Source organism: Vitis vinifera, chromosome 7 (assembly GCF_030704535.1).
Source record: "Vitis vinifera cultivar Pinot Noir 40024 chromosome 7, ASM3070453v1".
In the NCBI taxonomy this organism is placed as follows: Eukaryota; Viridiplantae; Streptophyta; class Magnoliopsida; order Vitales; family Vitaceae; genus Vitis; species Vitis vinifera.
Window position 1 is genome coordinate 993,712 of NC_081811.1, and position 22,965 is coordinate 1,016,676.

At 35.6% G+C, this 22,965-nt stretch overlaps 3 protein-coding genes across 6 annotated transcripts; all 3 read right to left on the bottom strand.

The window, feature by feature from the left end:
* Positions 1 to 2,094: 2,094 nt before the first annotated feature.
* On the bottom strand, positions 2,095 to 16,265 carry LOC100254555 (ankyrin repeat-containing protein ITN1). Of its 4 annotated transcripts, XM_010647809.3 has the most exons (9): positions 16,087 to 16,265; positions 13,671 to 14,300; positions 13,394 to 13,543; positions 13,019 to 13,147; positions 4,989 to 5,066; positions 4,087 to 4,236; positions 3,632 to 3,991; positions 3,030 to 3,379; positions 2,095 to 2,844 (listed from the first exon to the last, which is right to left on the bottom strand). In XM_010647809.3, exons 2-9 carry the CDS (start codon positions 14,167 to 14,169, stop codon positions 2,236 to 2,238), a joined length of 2,325 nt encoding a protein of 774 aa, XP_010646111.1. In that variant the 5' UTR covers positions 14,170 to 14,300; positions 16,087 to 16,265; the 3' UTR covers positions 2,095 to 2,235. The 4 variants fall into 4 exon arrangements, with proteins under 4 accessions (XP_010646111.1, XP_019073566.1, XP_019073564.1 ...); XM_019218021.2 differs by lacking the exon at positions 16,087 to 16,265 and having other exon boundaries at positions 4,989 to 5,063; positions 13,671 to 16,080; XM_019218019.2 differs by lacking the exon at positions 16,087 to 16,265 and having other exon boundaries at positions 13,671 to 16,080.
* A 1,003-nt stretch (positions 16,266 to 17,268) lies between these two features.
* LOC100259671 (ankyrin repeat-containing protein NPR4) lies at positions 17,269 to 20,757 on the bottom strand. The gene is made up of 6 exons (XM_002274304.5): positions 20,629 to 20,757; positions 20,386 to 20,466; positions 19,736 to 19,852; positions 19,403 to 19,627; positions 18,646 to 19,007; positions 17,269 to 17,963 (listed from the first exon to the last, which is right to left on the bottom strand). The coding sequence occupies exons 1-6, from the start codon at positions 20,657 to 20,659 to the stop codon at positions 17,355 to 17,357; spliced, it is 1,425 nt and encodes a 474-aa protein (XP_002274340.5). The 5' UTR covers positions 20,660 to 20,757; the 3' UTR covers positions 17,269 to 17,354.
* A 1,134-nt stretch (positions 20,758 to 21,891) lies between these two features.
* Positions 21,892 to 22,602, bottom strand: LOC132254054 (uncharacterized). The gene has a single exon (XM_059737810.1). It carries the CDS (start codon positions 22,590 to 22,592, stop codon positions 21,951 to 21,953), a length of 642 nt encoding a protein of 213 aa, XP_059593793.1. The 5' UTR covers positions 22,593 to 22,602; the 3' UTR covers positions 21,892 to 21,950.
* Between the last annotated feature and the right edge of the window lie 363 nt (positions 22,603 to 22,965).

The following is a 22,965-nucleotide window of genomic DNA, read 5'->3' on the forward strand; positions in this document are numbered from 1 at the left end:
GAATGATATGAGAGCAGAAAAGCGTAGAGAGCATGTTATCCAGCCTTTTGCTAATGAAGCTAATGGGTGGCTTGTTTGGGAGGTTTCTTCCAGCTTGTCGTACCGCTAGGTGCGGGTGAACGTTCCGCACCATGGGGGTGACCATAGGGTCACGGTGCGGGAGCACGTTCTGCACCATGGGGGTGACCATAGGGTCAGGGTGCACTGCCCAGGTTGTGACTACTGGTGGCCTTGGTCTCCCGAGCTCTTATGGGCCTAGTCTAGCGCACATTGAGTTTGACAACTGGGATTTCCTATCGTGTTGTCTTTTTGCTGAAAAATGAGTAGAGTCCGAGATTTCCTCACGGGAAGCTCGATGCATGGGCGTGTGTGGCTCATGTGGCCTCACGTTGCATGTTTCTAGGATGACTCCTGCTGTCCCAAGGGATATTGACTTTGGTTCTGGCCTTGAGTTTGCTACCTGGCCTCTTGAACCCTGGCGACGGGGAGGCCCCGTTGATGAAGCCTGGATGCGTAGCACCGTGTTTTCTTCTCTTAATCTTTCTGTCTCTTGGAGGAGAGCTTGTAGTTGTTGTTCGCTTGCCAACTGTCTTCTTTCGATGGCTCGGCGCCATTCAGAATTATCTTCCTCTCCCCTACCAGATGAACGGCTTCTGGAAGATGTGGCCATCTTTGCTGGTGACTGAATCAGTGATATTCCCACAGACGGCGCCACTGTTGAGGCCTCGCGTCCCTGGTGTTCCACGTAGTTGCCAAATGGATGGACGCACGATCTCAACCAATATAGATTCCTGGTTCAATCGTTCCTGCAAAAGGCGTCCGGACAGAGTGTCCGGACACACCCTCCGATGGTTTTGTCAGTCATGGTCAGAGAGATAAATCAGTTGACCTTTTACTAGGTACAACAAGCTTACCTCCCTTTTTGTGTGAAGGTTTATATATATAGTACCAGAAGCTCTGTTTCCCTTTTTAATGGTAGGGAGATATTTTGGCTTGTCATGATGCCACTAGGTGGTGGTAAGGCCATCATCACCCTACAGGCGGCTGACAGAGATTGTGGGAGGCGCCGCGACTGTCAGAGATCGTGGGAAGTGACTTGCCGTCACTTTATTCCTGTCCTTTCACTCTGTAGGTGGCGGAACGTGGGCCATGACAGGATGTTGTGATGACGTGCAAGACTTGCTTACTTCAGTCAATGATCCGGACAAACATATCCGGATAGTATATGTCGGTCGTTCGGATGCGATGTGGCGGTCGTCCGGATGTTATGTTTGTGAGTGTCGTGTGTCTCTCCTTGATGGAGTCCGGATAGGAGAAGCGCGTCACGTGTACTCTTGAGGAAATCCGGATGAGAATGCGTGCCACGTGTCATCAGGGGGAGGGATCCCTACAGTTTGGTCATTAGGAAAAAAAAAAAAAAGTACTTTACATATTCCCTAAGATTAATTGCCATTGCCATGCATGATAGTTTTCAATGAAATCATACTTTAAGGTTTCACCAAAGAGGATATAATAGAATCACCACTAATCTTACTTGACATAGACATCATGGATGGAAAAGCTTCTTTAGCCTTCTTGTTTTCTCGGTCTTCTTCTCCTAGCTATAATTTTTCATATTTTGTTTAAATTCAAAAAGTGTAAATGAACACTTCCAAGCCGTACAATGTGGTGCTTGAATCTTGATTGCATGATCATGATGGTTTACCATTCTGCAAAGCCAAGTACTAGTACTACCATAGGTCATGACGACTTGCCGTGACCATATCTCCTCTCTATCTCTTTCTCTCCCCATTTGAAAAAAATTCAACAAAAGAGGAAGAAGAGAGAAGAAAAGGAAGGAAAAGAAAGAGGGAAGGGGAAAAGGAAAGTTGTGGTCCGGAGGAGGATTAGGGTTAGGGCTAAGGTGGAATGTGTGGAAAAGATGAGAGCATTTTTGGCCTTTTAATATTTGCTTTCAAATTTAATCAAGTAAAAAAAAGGGTGGGTGGGAAAAGGGTTTTGATGGATCGCTCTCAAACAAAACAAGCATGGGTCATGGGGGTCATGGGACCCCAACTGATTCATTGCAAGATCAAGGAACAAAACAACCTGGAATTCAAAAAACACAATCCTTCATTTATATGGGATCCCTAAACTGGATTATTTCAGGCTTGTTCTAGCATACACAAGCACAAACACAAAGCGCTCCTGATTACTTTGTCAGGAACCTCAAAGAAAGAAGAACAATGTGAAACCCTAGGTGTCATCCCTGGAGCCACGCTTTGGTACTTTCTTGAAAGTAGCCCATACAAGGTCCAAGTATAATGGAAACTGGGCTATGGCAAAGAATGTCACTGGTAGGCAAGTTACTGCATATACAGGGAACGCAGCATACTTTAGTTCATCCTTGAGGACAAAAAAGTGTCCAGCACAGAAAGATACCAGGATGGCAGCTATGGACACGAAAAGAGACGATAACCCCAGTAACAGCTTTCTCGGTAGATCTCTGCGAAAATCCTTCACTTGGTACCTGGAGGTGAGGATGGCAAGAAACATGACCACCGAGGTTACTGAAAAGCAGAGGGCCACGAGTGATGAAATTGCAAATATGCGAAATGCTGGCTGGCGCTCTAGTATGGGCTTGCCGCTGTCTTCCTTGATGCCGCCTGGCACTGTGGCTGAGGTAGCAAAGGCAACTGTCGCAATCAGCGCTGAAACAACAGAGCATGAATCAGATGTCGCTTTGAGCCATTTGCCGCCTTTTTCTACGAGCTCCTTGTGTGATTCATTGAAAACCTCCTTTGGGGTCTGGTTGTTGGCGTTGTAGTGAGGAAAGAAATGAATTGGCATGGAATTCTTCACATACTGCAATAAGGTCAAGTGCACAGTTAGGGTTACAATCCTGATGAATGATATTGTATTTGAGAGATCAAATGGTATATATCCTAAACTCTTCTATAAAATTGAAAACATTTACACCTTATGCACATAGGCACACATAAAACACTAAAAGAATCAAAAAATAGGAAAAGGAATTCATTGCCACATACGTCGAACCACTTGATTTCCCATTGCATCTGCAGTGCAGCTCCTGGAATGTGCCAAGGCAGATTATCTCTTAACATTGCTGCGAGATGCAGTGCACTATTCCCGTCTTTATCAACAATACGAAAAACAGTGTCTTTCTGAATTTTCCTATTGAGTAAGAGCTCATAAACATGAGGTTGTCTATTCTCCACTGCCAACAGCACCATATTTTTGTGTTCTGAATTCATATCTTGAATAGCCACTGGAAAACGGTCAAGGATTTCCCTCACCATTTCTGCAATACCATTCTTTGCTGCGAGTAGTATAGGAGTTTCCTTTTTATCCACCTTCTCAGTTTTCTTTGTCTTCTTCCCTGCCAAGATCACTGGATTCAGTACTGGGGCTAAAAGAGAATGATTAGCAGGCTCAGGCTACCATGATTCATGCAGCAATGCTCAATCAGACAAATCTATCAGAACTGTTGAATGTTGAAAATTCTAGACTGTTAAAAACTGGAGTGTTAATCTGACAACTCAGGTGAAACAAATAAATCACTAAATGGAATCCAAGGATGTTCTCTGATCTATATAGAAGAATATCATAAGAACTGAAGTTGTGGAGTTACCATTTTCTTTCTTATTTTCAAGCCCTTGGTTAGCTTCCATAGGACTTTTGGAAGGCGTATTCTTCAAAGCTGTCTTTATCTCATCCATCCTTCCATCTTTTGGGGATGATGATCCAGTTGGAGCAGTATAAGGAGTTGTTTTATCTTCTTCTAATGTTGATTGGTGGGGGGAAGGCATTCTTACTCCATTAGGAGCATAAAGAAATGTTTCAACTTCGTCTAGGAACGGTGATTGATGGGGACTGCTTCCAGTATCATAGTACTTGTATTCTTCAGTATGTTGAAGCAGTTCTTTCATGATCTGAATAGACCAAGTGTGCTTCTGTTTTTTATGTATTATTCTCTTGATCTTGTTTGATCCTTACAGCCACATAAAAACACATACCTTGAATCAATATTGTTTTGGATACTAACAGAACAGAAGATCAGGGAAGGTAATATGTACGGTGTTGTACCATATTTGAAGAAAGATATGAAGCCAAATCCAAGGATAGACAGGAGGATAGCCAGCATTCCTTTGCATACAAGCTTGATAAACTCAAAGCATATGCCATAATTTGGTGGATACCGTTGTTTTCCATCAGCTCCAATGTTTGATTGATGACCTTAAAAAACATAATGAGAGAGTGCACTGGCTTATTTGTTAATCAACACTATTAAATATATATATCTGAGCATAGAAAACTCTATCTATCTGTCTATCTATCTATCTATATATATATATACCATGTTTGGTTTCTAGAACATGTGAAGGAAAGAAAAAAAATACTAAATAAAATAATTTTCTTATGTTTGGATAACATTGAAAAAGGTACATAAAAAATTATTAAAGGAAAGAGGGAGGAAAATGCTAAAATATTTTCCTCCCCATTTTCCTTAAAAAATGTGGGGAAAATGTGTTCAACATTAATTTATTTATTTTTTTCTCTCAACTTTTTTATGGACAACTAAATAAGAGAAAAAATTTATCACTTTTCCATTCTATTTTTTTCTTTCTATTTCCTTTTCTTCAAACTTTCAGGAATCAAACATAACCATAGGCTCTCAAAATTTAAAAGCTAACATTTATGACTGATAACACTTCATTGATCAAGCGATCTAAGAACTTCATTGCTTTATTTCAAGCTCAGTAATTCATATATTTCAAAATCATTCATAAATTAGAATGCAAGTTGCATGTGAATCCTGGAGACAGTAGTTGAAAGAGGTTCATCAAGTACTTAGTCATGTACAAAGTTTGGTACATTAAGTTGAACATGCCCTCTGAAAGTCACAGGTAGGCCAGGCACATGGTGTGCAAGTATGTGTATGGTAGAACCCATTTTTCATTGAAGTTAAAAGTGGATCCTTCACTCACCTTGATGTTGGGGACCAGCTTGTCCTTCTTTGGGGTTCTCTGCATCTGTGTGCTCACCAGATTTTGGTGCATTTTCTGCTGAAAATTGGAAAATTGATTAGCCACAACACTCATGAGCACAACTAAAGATATGAAACTCCAGACATGTTTTCTATTTTAACTCCTAGCAATTTGGCAGGGAATTTGGCTTCCTTTTTCTTTTTCCTTGTCTTTTTTTTTTTTTTGATAAGTAAATAAGAAGTTGTAAAACATCAAAGATAGCTACAAAGAACAGCCTTCTAATTTCTATTGAATTCAAACAAAAGTCAAAATTTTCTTTTTTTAGCTGCAATCATCAAAGATTTATTTATTGTGCCCTTCCAAATACACTAAAATAAGCATAGTGAGGCTATAATACATACTTTCATCTTCTCTTTATGGACATTACTTCCATGCCAACTACTCAAAATATCCTTAATTAATTGAGACAAAGAAGCATCCAAGGGATGCCAAAAGTAGAAAATAGTAAAATCCATAAACCACATTAAATCCCATGATGTATATAAATGGTCAGCTAATTCTTCTTCCTGCTCGCACAAATAACACCAATTGGCAAAACTTGAAGAGTTCTTAAATTTAACCATTGACTTGCTGTCACAGAACATGTCTGGCTACATTGCTCCTATAAAAAATAAACAAAATGGCTGACCATATTGCTCATCCTTTTTTATTTTTTATTTTTTTTAAATTTATTTATTATATATTTTTTTACAGAAAAGTATTATATTAGTTAAAAAGAAGTGTCTAACACAAGGGGAGCACAACACAAGCACACAGGAGCTAAATAGAGGGAGCCAAAAGGAAGCTATAAGCTCACACTACCACCAATCATACCCTAACTTTTGGAATTTTTTTTTAATTTTTAAATAGCAAATAAAAGTATGTTGTATAAAAGAGCCAATAAAAAAAGGTGGCACAATCCAAGAACACTGGAAGTGTGCCAGATGCACCCCAAAAATATGGGTAAATGAAAAACTAAAAACAGAGAAACAAAAAACTAATAAACAGCAAAAGCCTTCCTCACACTGTCAATCCAGATGAGAAAAACTTCGTCATCAACCTAAGAACACCACAACCACTTGAACAATAATGTGAGGAATGGGTCTTTTATTCTTAAATCTGAACATTAAGGCTGTCAAGAATCTCCCTATTATGTTCTTTCCAAATACTCAAAATCAAAGTATAGAAGGCCCAACCTCCGAATCTTCTTTTCAGCCCTCCCCATAAAGCTATCATACCATTCAAGCAACATGTCTTTTCTGACCATGAAAGGACCAAATAGACCGCAAATAATGAGAACAACAAAGATAACAAATGATGAGACCATTTGCAAGGTAAAAAGTATATGGTTTGCTTGAATCCTCTCTTTGCCCACACAAACAGCACCAGTCTCTAGTAGTGCACCTTGGCCTCAAGAGCTGATTGGTTGTGAGTATTTTCCCCCCTAACTGTCTCCCAAGAAAGCCAATGTTGAAAGTTGCCCAGAATTCACACACCTCCTTCACTGGAAACTGAATGAAGGCTCCTGAATTTAATGCTTCACTATAGAACTTCACAAAGAAGTGACTGGACTTGAAAGGCTGCCACACCAACCTACCATCATAACCAACCCATGGATGACCTGAATAAAGACTCAACTATCACCACTTCCCAATCTTGCAAACTCCTTTGAAATCTTGGATTCACTTTCCACCCCCTTGCAAAACTCAGTCACCCTAAAAGTCTTACGAGAAGTTAAGAAAGACAAGTCCAAGAAAGGATCTTAGAAAGAAATATCCACACCACACATCCTGTCAGAACTTGGACCTGCAAACATCACTCATCAAGATGCTCATTCTCAAATAGCTTGCAAGCTAACCATTTCTTATTGTTTCTCACAAACCCATCTTGAATGTCTTTTTCTTCTCCCTTGAACACCACCTCACCTCCTCTTTGAATTTCCCTACAACGACCCTCCTCCATAAAGTTTCCCACTCAATTGTGAAACTCCGCAACCATTTACTAAGCAATAACATCCCTTAAGATCTACACACTTTAAGAGATTGACAAACACCTTAACTGCAAGCAAGGGGAGATGATGACCTACATAGTTATGTGTACCTAGGTTGCATCCCCATAAAAAAATGCATCCTCTTAGACACTAGTTAGTGTATTATTTTAGCCCATAAAAAACTGCACCCATATCTAATTTCAGAACAAGCTTTTTATGAATTTCTTTGGCAATTATAAGTTATGCGTCAAGTTTATATCTCATGGACTTTCCATTTAATTAAAGAAAGCATACAAAGTTTTTAAATTAGACAATGGGCAAATACTAAAACATTGTGGATGGCTGGAACACCATTAATGCGAATGGCTGTCAGGAAATTACCTTAAAGGGGAAACCTTTTGAAAAATAAGATCCAAGAAAATTTTTAGACCAATAATAAATACAAGAACTTAAAAATTGATTTGTAATATTTCTGTTCAAACACATTTAAAATTGTTCTCATTGAGTTCATTTCTAAAGACATCACATGATAACCTCATTATCAATCAACCAATCAAGTACTTAAAAGCATAGTCAAGAAAGGTACCCAAAAAAAAAAAAAAAAAAAAAATCTAACAGAAATGCATTATATATCGAATTATGCAATCCTTGTAGTATACTGTATAAAAAAGTTTAAAACCTAAAAAGGCTAAAGTTGCCAAATTTTACTGATGGTTACATTCAAAATACAAACAAAACATCCAAAAACTTAAGAAAAAATGAGGTTTAAATTTTATTAAAATTTGTTTTAGTAAGAAATAATATACATACAAGTCTTAGTAATTTTAGTATTTAAAAAAGTTAGTAATAAAAATTTCAAAAGAATTTAAATAAAATTAGTAAGAAACCTCATTAAGAAAGTTCTATAATGTCATTCTTTGTACCAAAATGTGCTATAAAAGATTTCCAATATGTATATCAATAATCTCACTTAGAAATTTCAGCCTTTTTTTTTTTTGGCAAACAACTAAAAATGTAGTGAGTTGGAAAGTAATAATTTTCAGATGAGAAAGATTCTTTTCTTCTCTTTTCTGAAGAACCGAAACTTAAAAATGAAATTTTCTTTTCCTTTCTCCCTCTCTCCCTCTCATATTAAAATTTTCAAACAATTTAAAATTAGTTGTGGAACCTTTACTCAATGAAAGAGTTTTGTTGAGGTACCTGATGGTCTCTAGAGTAGTTTGCTCTCTCTCTCTCTCTCAAATTAAAATTTTCAAACAATTTAAAATTAGTTGTTGAATCTTTAGTCAATGTGAAGAGTTTTGGTGAGGTTTTTGATGTTCCCAAGAGTACTTTGCTCACTGAAATATTCATGTAATTGAGTTAGTATATATCTCAATCCATTAAGACTATATCCCTCTAACCTATTTTTGTGTTGGATAAGCCCATCACAAATCTATTTGCCTACAAGACTACCAATAGGACATGCTACTCGCTTATATTCTATCTTATATTTCATAATAACTTCTGAAGCAGCAGTTTGACTATTAAGAATCTAGGAATATTGTTGTTATTTTTAGGAAAAAGGATAAAATCTGATATTTATTTTTAAATTCAGATTTCGTTAGGATTTTTTCAAGTTAGTTCCCCGTTCTATTTTTTAGGGAAGTTCCTATTTTCTAGTTAGAGGAGTCTCAATATAAACTTGTATGGTATCCTTTATGTATTTTTTTTAGAAAAAAGGATTAGTAAAAATTTATTTTCCTCTAAGTCTACATGGTATTAGAGCATAAGCTCTTTCTTAAAAAACTCCCATGATGAAGTGAGAGGTCGAATCTTGGGGAGAAAACCACTGTCATCCCCCCAAGAAGGTTTTTTTGAAGTTAGAAGAGAAGAGGCTAGAAGATCCATTATGATGAACCTTGAGTCGCCAAGGGCTAGAATAAAATCTGACAGTTTTGCCATTTTTACTAAGGGGTTTGATCATGAAGGAGAAAAAAGGAATTTTAAAAAGAGTGATAGAATATGGTATGACCACTATAAAAAGCCCTGACATACTTGTGACATCTATTGGAAGATTCACAACAAGCCATCAAACTGAAAGAAGAAACCCAACGGGGAGAGTTATGCCTATCAAGCTGGAAACGATGAATAGGGCAACAACCTTCCTTAGAAACATCTTCTTTTACTAAGGATCAAATAGAGCATCTGTACAAACTTCTTTAGTCTCAAGTCTCTTTTTATCAATCCCCTTCTTATTCCTTATAGCCCAGAAAGGTAATCATCTTCCCACAACTCTTGTTAGCCTTGATTCAAATTACCCATGAATAATAGATTCTGGTGCAACCGGTCATATGACTGGTTCTTCAAATCTGTTTTCTTCTTATAGTCCTTGTGCAGGAAACAAACAAATAAAAATAGCAGATGAATCACTTTTAGCTATTGTTGGAAAAGGATCTATCAAAATTTCCTCACTTCTTACACACTATAATGTCCTTCAAGTTCCTAATTTGTCTTGCAATTTATTGTTTGTTAGTAAATTAACCTTTGATTTAAAGTGTCAAGGTAATTTTTTCTCATCTCGTTGTGAATTCCAGGATTTGGACTCAAAGAAGATGATTGACAATGCTAGACAAAGTGGAAGACTTTATTTCTTTAAAGATGAAATTTAACTAGGTAGACAAGCTCAAAGTACTTATTTTGAATCTGTTTTAGTAACTAATGAGAATAAAATAATGTTACGACATTTGAGGTTAGGACATCCCAATTTTCAATATTTGAAGCATTTGTTTCCAAAGTTGTTTATTAATAAAGATCCATTTTCATTCAATTTTGAAATTTGTGAACTTGCAAAACATCATCGTGCATTTTTTTCTTCACAATCCTATAAAGCCTCTAAACCTTTTTCTGTAATGCATAATGATGTTTGAGGACCTTCTAGGGTTGACACTTTTACAAGAAAAAAGTGGTTTATCACTTTTATAGATGATCATACAAGGGTTTCTTAGGTGTATTTGCTATATAAAAAAAAAATAAATAAATAAAAATCAGAAGTAGCACAAATGTTTAAATTTGTTCACAAAATGGTCAAAATACAATTTCAAACAAATATTCAAGTTTTCAGAATTGATAATGGAATGAAATACTTTAACCACTTGTTGGGAATCTACTTTATGGAATATGGAATAATACATCAAAGTTCTTGTGTTAATACACTTCAACAAAATGGAATGGCGGAAAGAAAGAACAAACATCTTTTAGAAGTTGCTAGATTACTCATCTTTTCAACACAAGTTCCTAAATATATTTAGGGTGAAGCTATTTTAATTGCCACTTATTTATCAATAGGATGCCTACTAGGGTTTGAAAATATCAAATTCCTCTTTATTTTTTCAACATGTATTTTCCTACTTCATGAATTTTAATGAATTTACCTTTTAAAATTTTTGGTTGCACTGCATTCATTCATGTCTATAATCATAATCATGGAAAATTTGATCCTAGAGCATCCAAATGCATATTTGTTGCATAATCTTCAACACAAAAAGGGTATAAATGCTTTGATCCCCGTACCAGAAGAATGTATGTAACAATGGATGCCAACTTTATTAAAATTAAATCATATTTTAGTCATGATCATCCTCAGGGGGAGTAAAAGTGTAGATTTCATTCCTAGTGAGGTGTTTGAGTTAGACTAGCCATTGTTCCAGTCACTGTTAGTTCAACAACAATAAGAAACTTCAGGAAAATTCTTAGAAAACTCTTCAGGAAAAATGGAAAAAAAGGCACTTGCGTTTGATGAGTTTTTTGTTAGTAGACAAACTTTGGGAACAAATGATTTAGCTATTGAAATTTTGGACAACCTACCTTAATGCCAACTCATGATCAAGATCATGAAAATATTGAAATCAGTGAAAATACAAGTAAAAAAAATCAAGAGCTTTGTGTTTACTCAAGGAGAAATTGTATTCAAAGGATGGAGGAACCTACTTTATAGCAAGGCCATGAATTTGTCCTGAGAACAGATCTAATCTCACCACTTGAGAAAGGTAAGCCTCCACCTAAACCATGTTCTTCTTCCAATATTAAACATCTAGAGTCTCTTAGTGATCTTTATGTCCCTATTGCATTTCGAAAAGATGTTAGGTCTTGTACTTAACATCCCATATCTAATTTCGTATCTTATAAGAATTTGTCATCTTCCATGGTCGCATTTACACGAACATATGGGATTGATTGCTTGGAAACCTTTTCTCCCATTGTAAATTTAATATAGTCAGAGTTCTTTTATCAATTGCTGCAAATTTGGACTGACCACTACAACAATTGAATGTTAAAAATGCCTTCCTTAATGGAGACCCAAAGGAGGTGTACATGGATCTACCTCCAGAATTTGATAAAAAGGGTTGGCTCAAAGGTTTGTAAGCTACAAAAGTCGTTATATGGACTTAAGCAAACCTATAAAAAAATATTATATGGACTTAAGCAATCTTCTTGGGCTTGACCTGAGAGGTTCACCCATTTTATGAAGAAAATAGGCTTTTGTCAAGGATAAACAAATCACACCCTATTTCTAAAATACTCTTTAGGAGGTGAAGTTATAGTTTTAATAGTTAATGTGGGTAACATTATTCTAACCGAAGATAATATGGTTAAGATGAATCATTTGAAGAAGTGCCTAGCTGCTGAATTTGAAATTAAAGATTTTAGAGCCTTGAGCTATTTTCTTGGATTGGAAGTAGCACAGTTAAAGAAGGGACTTGTTGTTTCACAGCAAAAATATATTCTTGATCTCCTAAAGAAAACGTAAATGAGTGGTTGCAGACCTTCACTTACCCTTATAGATCCCAATGTAAAGCTCGAAAAAGTAGAAACTAGGGTTCCGATGGATACTACAAGGTACCAAAAATTGGTTGATAAGTTGGTTTACCTATCTCACAATTGACCAAATATTGTCTTTGCAATTAGTGTGATAAGTCAATATATGCATTCGCCTTTTGAAACAATTAAGGTACTTGAAGAATCACTAGGAAATGGACTATTTTTTAAGAAGAATGGGCAGCGAGGAGTTGAAGTATACACGAATGTAGACTGGGCTAATTCAGTAACTGATAGGAGATTGATCTCAGGGTATTGCATGTTTATCTGGGGAAATTTGGTTACTTGGAGGAGTAAAAAGCAAAGTGTGGTAGCCAAGAGTAGTGTGGAGGAAGAATTTGGAGTGATGGCACATAGGGTTTGTGAAGTATTGTGGCTTAAGCATGTCTTAAAAGAGCCGAGACAACCAACAATCTATCCTTTGAAGCTTTATTGCAATAATGAAGTTGCAATCAGTATTGCACATAATCCAATTCAGCATGATGTGATTAAACATGTGGAGATTGATGGACATTTCATAAAGGAAAAACTTGAAGTTGGTATTGTATGCACACCATTTGTTCCAACTACACAACTGGCTGAAATCCTAACCAATGGACTTCATAGACCAGTTTTTGACTATCTAACAAGCAAGTTGGACGAGATAGATTTTTATGCACCAACTTGAGGGGGAGTGTCAAGAATTCAGGAATATTGTTGTTATTTTTAGGAAAAAGGATCAAATCTGATATTTTTAAATTCAGATTTACTTAGAATTTTTTTAGTTAGTTTCCTGTTCTATTTTTTAGGAAACTTCCTATTTTCTAACTAGAGGAGTCTCTATTTTTTAGGGAAGTTCCTATTTTCTAACTAGAGGAGTCTCTATATAAATTTGCATAATATCCTTCGTGTATTTCTTTTTTAGAAAAGAGGATTAATAAAAGTTTATTTTCCTTAAAGCCTACATTAACATAGCTTATATAGAGGCCACATGTCACTATTTTTTTTGGCTATTTAACCATACATCTGCTTGAAATGTGCAATAATCTGATGCAAATGATAACTTCAAGCTTTTGTATATGGTATTCCACATGTGATTTATTTGTTTATACAAAATGCAGCTCTGAAGGGAGGAAAAAAAAAAAAAAAAGAAACCTTCACCAACCTGGTCCTTCAGTTGTGTTCCTCATATTTAGAAAGAAGTCAACACATGTCTGGGTGTTCCCTAAGCAATAGGAGTCCTTTTTTTCCCCATGCATCTCTTTGTGGTGCTTGAGTTCTGGGATAAAAACACCTTGCAACATAACATCAGGAATAAAGACTTGACATATAAAAATAAAAAAATTAAAACAAAATTCATGGGTGAAATTTGAGCGAGGCATTTGTTTGTTGAGCACCAAGACTGGTCTGCAATGTATGATACTGAAGCCTGTGGGGTCCCCCAATCTGATTTCTGTTTCTGGCATTCCTAGCAGTTTATTGGCAGTTTTTCATGAGTGATTAAATATCAGGAGTTGGGTTTTGGTTGGATAAGTCTTACAATAATAAATGATCTTGTCAATCCAGCTAAGGTGAGTGCCACTTCTGAATGCAGTAGGCTTATTCGCAAGGAGGTGGAGAGGGGAAAGTCCTTGCTCATTTACATAGTTCGCAAGCTTAGGAAATTCAAGGATAATTGTAAAGGCCAAATCTGTCATGCATAGCAGTGAAAAAAAATGTCTTAAAATGGATACTTAAGAATAAACAAAACTTGCATATGTTAAAATAGACACGTGTTTTTCCATTTGTGTATAATCATGTGGCTTAAAAATGCTCACCGAAGTATTCTCCAGTAATGGCACAGTGAAGAATAGTTTCACCATCATCCCTTCGACAGAACTCCAAGGCTTGGTCTCTGCATATTTCAAGCAAGCAAAGGAAAGCATCTTTCTTACCCTGGAGAGCTGCCAAGAAGAGGGGTGTTTCATTTTTCTTGTTGCGAGCACCTACCAATCTTGCATTCCTATTAGCAATGCACTTACACATGCTAACATTTCCTATTGATGCAGCCAGATGGAGAGGGGTATTCCCCATCTTGTTTTTTATCATTCGAGCATCCTCTCCAATCTGATACACCATTTTTTCAACTTCAGCTTCTTTGCCTTCTAAGACAGCAATATGCAATGCTGTGTCTTCTAATACAGTGATCTTGGCCCGGTGAGCCATTGTATTGTTTTTGTATATTTCAATAACTTCTTTCCACCTGCCTTCCATGGCTCTTTCAAACAACTTTGTCTTAATCCCCTCCAGTTCTGGATCCTCCATTCTCAATGCCATGATTACCCTTCTTCAAAATGATGACACAATAACAACAACAACAATAACAACAACAACAACAACAATTGCTCCTACTACTAGGACCATTTGTATGTGTTTATAAAGTATGATTCCAAATCTTTGACAACATTCTGCACATATGTGGCCCACCATAAAGATCTATTTTCTCTAAAAAAATTTGAAATTCGTTATCTTACTCTCAATCTAGAGCAAGAAGATACGCAACTGAAATTCTTTATCTTTATTTTCCAGTTTTGGTCAGGGTAAATAGAATCTGGTCTAAGTCATCTCCTAGTTTACAGGGTATAGGTGGTTATTTACACTTTTAATAAGGTAGCACCCAGTAGTAATCTATGAATTTACAGACATCAGTTTGCTACATCATCTACATTAGAAAGAATCAATTATGAATATTATTCTTTTACTTTTGCTAAATACAGCATTATAGAACTTCAATAATCTAAAGCTTAATTAGAGGTATGTTTCCTCCTAAGGTTTGGATTGCAGCATATAATGTAGTTTCCTGTAAAGAGATGGGCCAGGTTAAAACGTATAGATTATACATTGCACATACATTAAGAATATTTAAATGATCTGTAGGGTCTGGAGTATATATCAAAACATTATCATAATGGCTTCAAGTACTGGTCACCCATGTGGCTTCAGGATTTCTTTCTCCTATCTTTTTATTTTGTTATGTTTGCTCAATTGAAAAGGAAAGCATAGTCTTGTTTGTGAACAGAGAAAAACAAAGCAAAAGGAAAAATTAGAAAAGCAGAAGTTATTATTCTCTTTATCCTTTCCTAAGTGGGAAAGAATGAAAAAGAAATATTCTTTCCTTCCTTTTCAGAAATTAATATTAATACTTCACTTATCTATTGATTCTCATTATTTTCATTGATTACTTTTGAATCTTAGCTTCTCTTTCCATTAATTAAACATTTATAACATGATATAATATGTTACTCTTTAGTTACCTTTTCCCTGTTGCATACTCTTTTATCAAAAAATATTGGTTGGAATATTTTCACCCAGGATTTATATTCTCTAGCATCACAGCAGCAAGACGCAATGTGTCCACTTTGCCAAACTGTCTTCCAGGATATATTTCCTTCAGCCTTGAGGGCCACTGCCAACAGTAGAGGATTTTTCTTATTGACATCACTGCTGGCAAAGGTTAAGACAATTTCCTCACCATTTGCAAATAGAGTCTCCTCCTTGTCCCATATCAAGGTTTTTCTACTTATTGACAATAACAGATAACTCGATCTTTTTGTTTCCAAGATAAACATCATGCTGAACATAGGATGGTTATAAATATTTGATGAGAATCAAATTCTCTGCTCAAAGAACCCTAAAATATTTGATGAAAACCAAATTCTCCGCTCAGAGGATCACATTTACAAGAAATCCAATAAACCAAAATTCTCATTCATCATCAACCAAAGGCAAACCTCTCACCCAAATCCAAAACCCATTCTCCAGTCAAACAATTTCCACAACCCTCATTCACATAGAAAACTCAACTAACTGAATGCCCAATCCTAATCAACCAAAACAAATAAAGAATCCACACAATTTCATTAATAAAATCCAACAACATAAACCCCAAGATCAAACGCTAAATTCCTTGATCCAATATACTCATTTCTCAACGAATCAAGAATGAAAAATATTTTTTATTTTGTTCCTTTCGTTTAATTGTTTAAAAAATTCTCACATTCCAGAACACAGCCAACCTTTTTCCACAATTTTCATCATCCAAACAGGGCACAAATTTGGCTATTACACCAACAAATAAGACAATGAAGATACCGATAAGAAGACTTCTAAAAAAGTCTGCAAAGGCACGAAATCAACAAAGAAAACCCTAATTTCAGTTCATGAACTAAAAAATTTTCGAAAAAATGTTCTTACATTTTCTGCTCCTTCGTTACTATGAGATAATAAAGCGGGGCTTAAATAAGAACTACATTTTTGTATGTTTGTAGAGCCAATCCTTCCTTTCCTCCCCCTTCCTTTCTTTTTTCTTCTCTTTCCCTCCATTTTCTCGGTAACCAAACAAACGTCAAACCAGGAAACTAATTCCCTGTATAATTCAAAAACCCAAATAATGGGCCTAACCCAAACAACGGACCTAGTCCATATTATGAACCTTCAGCCCAATGTGAGCATGGGCGTGTAACCAGGACGTGAGGGTTTTTTTTTACTCCTTATTTATTTATTTATTTATTATTTTTTAAAATTTAATTTAATTTTTTACACTCATAAATTCATAACACATTACTAAAATAATTTTAATTTTAAAATTGGCCTTATTTTTATTAAATAGGTGCTTAATTTATTTTGGTGTTTATAAAAAAAAACCCATAAAAGTTCCGAATCATAAGAAGTATAACATTAATCATTGTAGAGTGTTTGGTTTTCAGTTTTATAATATGTACTCATGTGGTTGATGCGAAAGAAAGTTGATGGTAAATGTGAGAAGTACAGTTTTTATTTGTTATGATCATTTGATAAAAGCTAATAAATTATAAAATATTTTATAAACTAAGAAGTTTATTATCGGTTATGATGTAATTTTTGATAAGTAAATAGTACAAGATGGGTCTTGTAATGAAAAAAGACAAGCGTTCAAGTGAAGACCAAATGTGTGCAACCTACTAGTGTACCGATCATGATTCCATGTCTTGTAGAATCATTAAAGCGTCCACATGCAACGTTAACACGTCTGACCTGAATGCTTGCAAAAATATGAGATTTGTAATGACAATGACCAAATGAGTGAAGAATGGATAAATCTTGTTTTATTTGCAGACTATAATCCATTGAGATACGAAGAAGCTATAGGGTGATGATTGTTGGCTTAAAAGCTATGAATGAAAAAATTCATAAAATTGAGAAAAATAATAAATGAGAGCTTATTAATCATCCTAATTTTGGTTTTAAGATGAAGTACTAAATCCTTGATTGTTACTATCGTAACAAAGTGGATGCAAAACATATTGTTTTGGAGCATACAAAATCTATCAAAATCGGACAAAGTAAAAAAGGAAAAAAGAACAAGAAAAACCTAGAATTAATCCTACATAGTCAACATCAAACTCAAAAACCTTATCATTTCAATCTTAATGTCAAAATCATGATCAAGCCCTAAGAATGATGGAACACATGAAAAATCAACCTCATGAAACTGCTACGTAGCTTCTTTGTGGCACCTTCTTGAAGGTAGCACATATCAGATCAAGGTATAATGGGAATTGCATTACCGCAAAAAAGGTCACCGGCAAGCACGTCACGGCATATATCGGAAATGCAAAGTACTTCAGTTCATCCTTTAGAACAAAGAAATGGCCTGCACAGAAGGAGACCAAAATGGCCGCAATGGATATAAAGAGAGACGATAACCCAAACAACAGCTTCTTAGGCAAATCACTGCCGAAGTCCTTTTCTTGGTGCCTTGATGTCAGAATGGCCAGAAACATGACCACGGAGGTTACCGAGAAGCATAGAGCGATGAGAGATGAAATGGAGAAGACATTAAAAGCTGGCTGGTTTTCCAGAGTGGGCACGCCAATTCCTTCCTTGACACCGCCTGGAACAGTGGCGGATGTTGCGAATGCGACGGTGGCTATGAGGGCTGCCACGACGGAGCATGAGTTGGAGGTGTCGTTGAGCCACTTGCCACCTTTATCTACGAGATCTGCGTGGCTCTCTGTGAATACCTCTCTTGCTGTTTTGTTGTTGTTATTGTAGCGGACAAAGAAATGGATTGGCATGGAGTTTTTCACGAACTGCGTGCGAGTTATAAGTTATTAAGCTTGATCATTAATGGCGCGTAAACTAATAATTGATAATGAATATTAAAGAATACAAGTTGATTTCATTCTATTTTCTAAAGTTTTGGTGCAGTTACCATCGGTTTCAAATTTCATCTAATAGCGTTCTTATAGATGTCTTCTATTTATAAAATTTATTGTTTAAAAATTGTTAAATAAATCTATTTAAATTTTTTTAATCTAAAATATTTCTAAAAATTAAATCTCATAAAGAAATACATCATTGGAAGTGTTCATGTGAAACCAATATTGGTTTTTGTATTCACACCAAAGCTCAAGGGGTGTACAACATTTATACAACACATAGACTAAGACTATTTTTTTTCTCCAAAAACTTTCTTTACCTTCCCATTGTTCTTCGAACCTAAACTTGCATTATATATAGCATAGGCTAGTGATTCATAGTTATAAATGACCATGCGGAGAAAATAGTCTTATTCCTTTATATCTTGATCTTGGTTCTATTCATTTATGTTTAAATATTATTTTCTTGTACTTCGGTTTCATTTCTTTGTATCTTTATTTAATAATTAATTCAAAATTTAGAAATTCGATGTAGTACTGCTTATACGATGCTATAACATTTTCCTAATTGAATATATGTATGATGAAAAGTTAAGTAGGGAAGATGACATACCTCGTACCACTTAATTTCCCATTGCATTTGTAAGGCTGCACCAGGAATTCGCCAAGGATGTCTGTCGTTCAACTTTGCAGCAAGATGCAAAGCACTGTTACCTTCATGATCCACAACATGAAATATACTGTCTTTCAAAATTTCCCTCTTGAGTAAAAGAGCATAAACATGAGTTTGTCTATTTTCCACTGCCAATAGAACAATGTTCTTCTTCTCCGAGTTCATGTCATGAATGGCCACAGGGAAAAGTTCAAGGATTCTCACCACCATTTCTACTATTCCATTCTTTGCTGCAATTAGTATTGGTGTCTCCTTCTTTGCCATTTCATCAGTCTCCTTTGCCTTTTCATCATTTTTCTTCTCTGTTAAGGCCACAAGATTCAATTCTCTTAGTTAAAAGGCAAAAACCCTAGAAGGCTCGGCCCATAAGGGACATGATCATCATGCTTGTCGTATTCTGACAATGTCGAAAATTAGAAAAAGTAGTCTATCAAAGCAGCATCTAAATCTATGACAAACTTCTTAAATAAGAATGTAAATAGGATGGACATGGAGGTGAATCGAATTCCTATTCAAAAGGAGGAATAATCTAAAGAGTGAGCTTTGATTTTTAGGATAATAAACTTTTGATTCATATTCCATTCTAAAATGCAATCCAAGCATGATAATGAATTAGAAATGAAATAGATTTCCCATTTTTATTTTTATTCCAATGTTTCAAACATATCTTTAGAGATAGGAAGAGAGTTTTACATACTTTGCTGTCTTTTCTCATTTTCCGATGATGTTTTCATTCTCTTTGTATCATTGGCCTCAATCTCCTTAAAAGCATCTGTTTCATCTGCTTCCTTAGTTGTCAATGGTTGACTTCCGGCTGAACTATCATACTCACTTGAAGAAGAGTCAAGTAGCTTGTTCATTATTTGAATGGACCATAAGTGCTTCTCTTTCTTTGAATGTATCTTCTTTATCTGTTTCGATCCTTATAACCATATAAATTAAGAACACATTAACATACTCTTGATCTATATTATATTAGATATTAATAAATGGATAACACATAGGAATGATAGTTAGAATAGTCTAATACCTAATCCAAGTACGACGAGCATTGCTCTGTATATAAATTTGATCAGCTCGATACTTATATAATAATTTGGGGGAAATAGTTGAGGTTGTTTGTCGACTCCATTACTTGATTGTTTGCCTACATATAAAGATGGATTGAGTTAGAGAACATCTTTATTCAAGAGTAAATTATTCATAATAGATAGTAAATAACTATATATTGAGAACAAGTAAAATTTAATAGGTTTGGAATTTTAGTCACCTCAAGATGGATGACCTAATTAGCCCCATGGCCTCTTCAAAGAGACAAAGTCATCATTTGGTGAGCATTATTACACCCAACAATCCTTAACCCCTATCACTCAAACTCGTAACCCTTGTCTATGATATTGTTAATTCTTGAATTGAGTTTTGACCTTTTATGATATTCGATATTACAGCTCATAGATTTATTTTAAGAGCCATGCATTATTTGGGTATTACCCAACCTCAAGCTTATAACAAAATTGTTGTAAGCTAATAGAATACTCTTACAATTTTAATTTTATTATGCTTCAAACTTGCAAATGAGTCCCCACAAAAGCCACCATTTTGTAAACCTAAATAGAAGTAAAAATCATTTTTTTTCTTTCAAGTTCCTGATTACAGATTCTATATATGTATAGTACGTACCTTGATTCTGGGATGCATCACGTTGGTTTTTTCCAGGGTTCTCCGAATCAGGCTTATTCGCCTCTGTGTGCTTCTCAAATCCTGATGAATTAATCCTTCTTAAAAGTTACAGAAATCATAAAATAGATCTTGAAAGAAGTTCATACCATTTACTTCAAATGAGTATCCAGTAATCTTTATTCTAGTAGGATCCTTTGAGATGATGTTCAATTAGGGTTTGATGTAATGTTTTTCTTCACCCACCTGGTAATTTAATCAGGTTCCACAGTACCATCAACACTCCAAAGAAGCTCAGACGTGTGTGGTTCTTTGTATGCTTCTTGGGCTCCTTTCTGCCTTCACAAGATTCCTCCTTGATCTTCACACCACCTAAACCTTATGAAGCATATTAGCAATATTAATAAAATCTTAAAAAACAAACTTGTTCACATTTAAAAAAAATATAAAATTGAAATATATTCACAATATTTTTTTTCTTTTTAAATAGTAATTAGAAACTGCATTTGAAAATTGTAGTTTTTGTGAACATCTAAATTAAACAAAGAAATTTTTTAATTTTAAATTGTGGTTTCTAAATGGGTGTGCGTTTTTGAATTTGTAGTTAAACATTTGGTTTTTAAATGGGTGTGCGTTTTTTCAGAAGATGACAAAAAACAAAATACTGACATCACATTCAGCAGGTCCTAAGATTGTTGTATCCCAGCAGAATACTCAAAGAAGTAAAAATAATCTTTCCTTCGATTTTTTCTTTTTTCAAAGATAGGTTCTATGTATGGTACTTACCTTGATTCTGGGGAGCATCACCTTGTCCCTTTTCAGGGTTCTCCAGGTCGCTCTTCTCAGATGCTGTCGAATCCTTTTTCCAAGTTGCTGAAATCATTGAATAGATTAGTAACAACATTCATGATCATAAATACTTAAACAAAACTTGAAATAAAGAAGTCCTTCAAATGGGATATATCTTTTGTGATATATAGTGTGCAATTAGGGTTTGATGTAATGTTTACTACACTATATTTGGCTATAAAGAAAATGATTTCCTTCCCCCATACCTGGTCTTTTAATCGTGTTCCACAGCACTACCAGCACGTGAAAGAAGTCCATACATGTTGCATAGTTCTTTGGATACTTCTCTGGCTCCCGTTTGTCTTCAACAGTTTGCTGGATATCATAGTGCGGGAATGATTCCTCCTTGAGTTGCTCTACATATAAACCTTGCAAAATGTAGAAGCAAAAGCCATGAAATCTTAAATTGTAGTACTGGCTGATTTTCATGGTGATAATCATTATGGCTAAGTGAGTCTTACAATGATAAATAATTTTGTTGAACCGGCCTAGGCGAGAACCACTTTCGAATGCAGCAGGCTTACTGGCCAGGAGATGGAGTGGCGTGTGCCCTCGTTCGTCATAAAGATTGATAAGGCCTTCATACTTATGAGCTATTTGATATGCTAAATCTGTCAAGCAATGAATATATATATGTATTTTATTGTACAATATATAAACAAAATGAAAATATGCGCATGTGTTCCTCTTACTAATATGGCATGAAAATTAAGTAAATACTAACCGAAGTATTCTCCAGAGATGGCACAATGAAGAATAGTTTCGCCATCGCCCCTTCGACAGTAGTTATAGTGTTCTCCAGGTTTACATAAGCCATGGAGACAAAGGAATGCTTCTTTCTTACCATGAAGAGCGGCCAAGAAGAGAGGTGTCTCTTTTTCACTGTTGCGAATACCCACCAGTTCCCTGTGCCCTCCAGCAATGCACAGGCACATTCGAACATTTCCAATTGACGCTGCTAGATGGAGAGGGGTATTCCCCCGCTCGTTGGCTATCTCAAGAGGGTGTTCAGATTTTTCTGCTTGTTTTCCCTTACCTTCTGGCAAGCTAGTACTCGCTTCCTTAGCTTCCTCATCAGTGATACATTTGACTAGCTCTTCTACTATAAATTCTTTGCGATCCGAGACAGCTATATGCAATGCTGTGTCCCCTGATCTAGTGATCTTGGCCCTGTGAGCCTGTGGTTTTTTCTCATAGATCTTGACGACATTGTTCCACTTGCCTTGCATGGCCAATTTGAACAAATCTTTCTTTATCTGCTCCACCTCTTGATCTTGCTCAGCTATCTGCAGCATTAGAGTTGCCATCGATTCTCCTAGAACAAGTGAACAAAAGCAACTACTAGTAAGCACCACTACCATGCATATATAACCAGGCCTCAGGTTTATGGCAGTTTTCTCTAATTAAATAAATTGAGAATTGATACCTTGCTTTGAATTTGGGACAAGAACAAGTACGGACCCCATATATGGATCCAATCGACAGCTTATTCCTTCAAAAGACAGTTCAACATTAGGTATTATTGTTGATAAATTAACTAATTCCCCAGTATATAGAATAAAACCTGAGAAACAGCTAGATTAAGGCAAAACAAAAGAAGGAAATTGATGACATAGAATGAAAAATAAGAAAAATAGAATGGGCGAGAAGAAAATTGATTTTATGCAAATGTCACAAGAATTAAACCAGTAAGTTTTAGAATACTGACAACTAATTTGAATCAAAGTTCTTAAA

Coding starts and splice junctions, on each gene's coding strand:
- LOC100254555 (XM_010647809.3), bottom strand. CDS start 14,169: ATGGCATTGAGAATGGAGGATCCAGAACTGGAGGGGATTAAGACAAAG. Junction 13,148..13,393: donor TGACAAGATCATTTATTATT/GTAAGACTTATC, acceptor TTATGTTGCAAG/GTGTTTTTATCCCAGAACTC. Junction 2,845..3,029: donor GGGAAATCAAGTGGTTCGAC/GTATGTGGCAAT, acceptor ACCTTATTGCAG/TATGTGAAGAATTCCATGCC.
- LOC100259671 (XM_002274304.5), bottom strand. CDS start 20,659: ATGGTACTGTGGAACCTGATTAAATTACCAG. Junction 19,628..19,735: donor GCTCGTCGTACTTGGATTAG/GTATTAGACTAT, acceptor TATGGTTATAAG/GATCGAAACAGATAAAGAAG. Junction 19,008..19,402: donor AAATGAGAAAAGACAGCAAA/GTATGTAAAACT, acceptor TGGCCTTAACAG/AGAAGAAAAATGATGAAAAG.
- LOC132254054 (XM_059737810.1), bottom strand. CDS start 22,592: ATGGTAGTGGTGCTTACTAGTAGTTGCTTTTGTTCACTTGTTCTAGGA.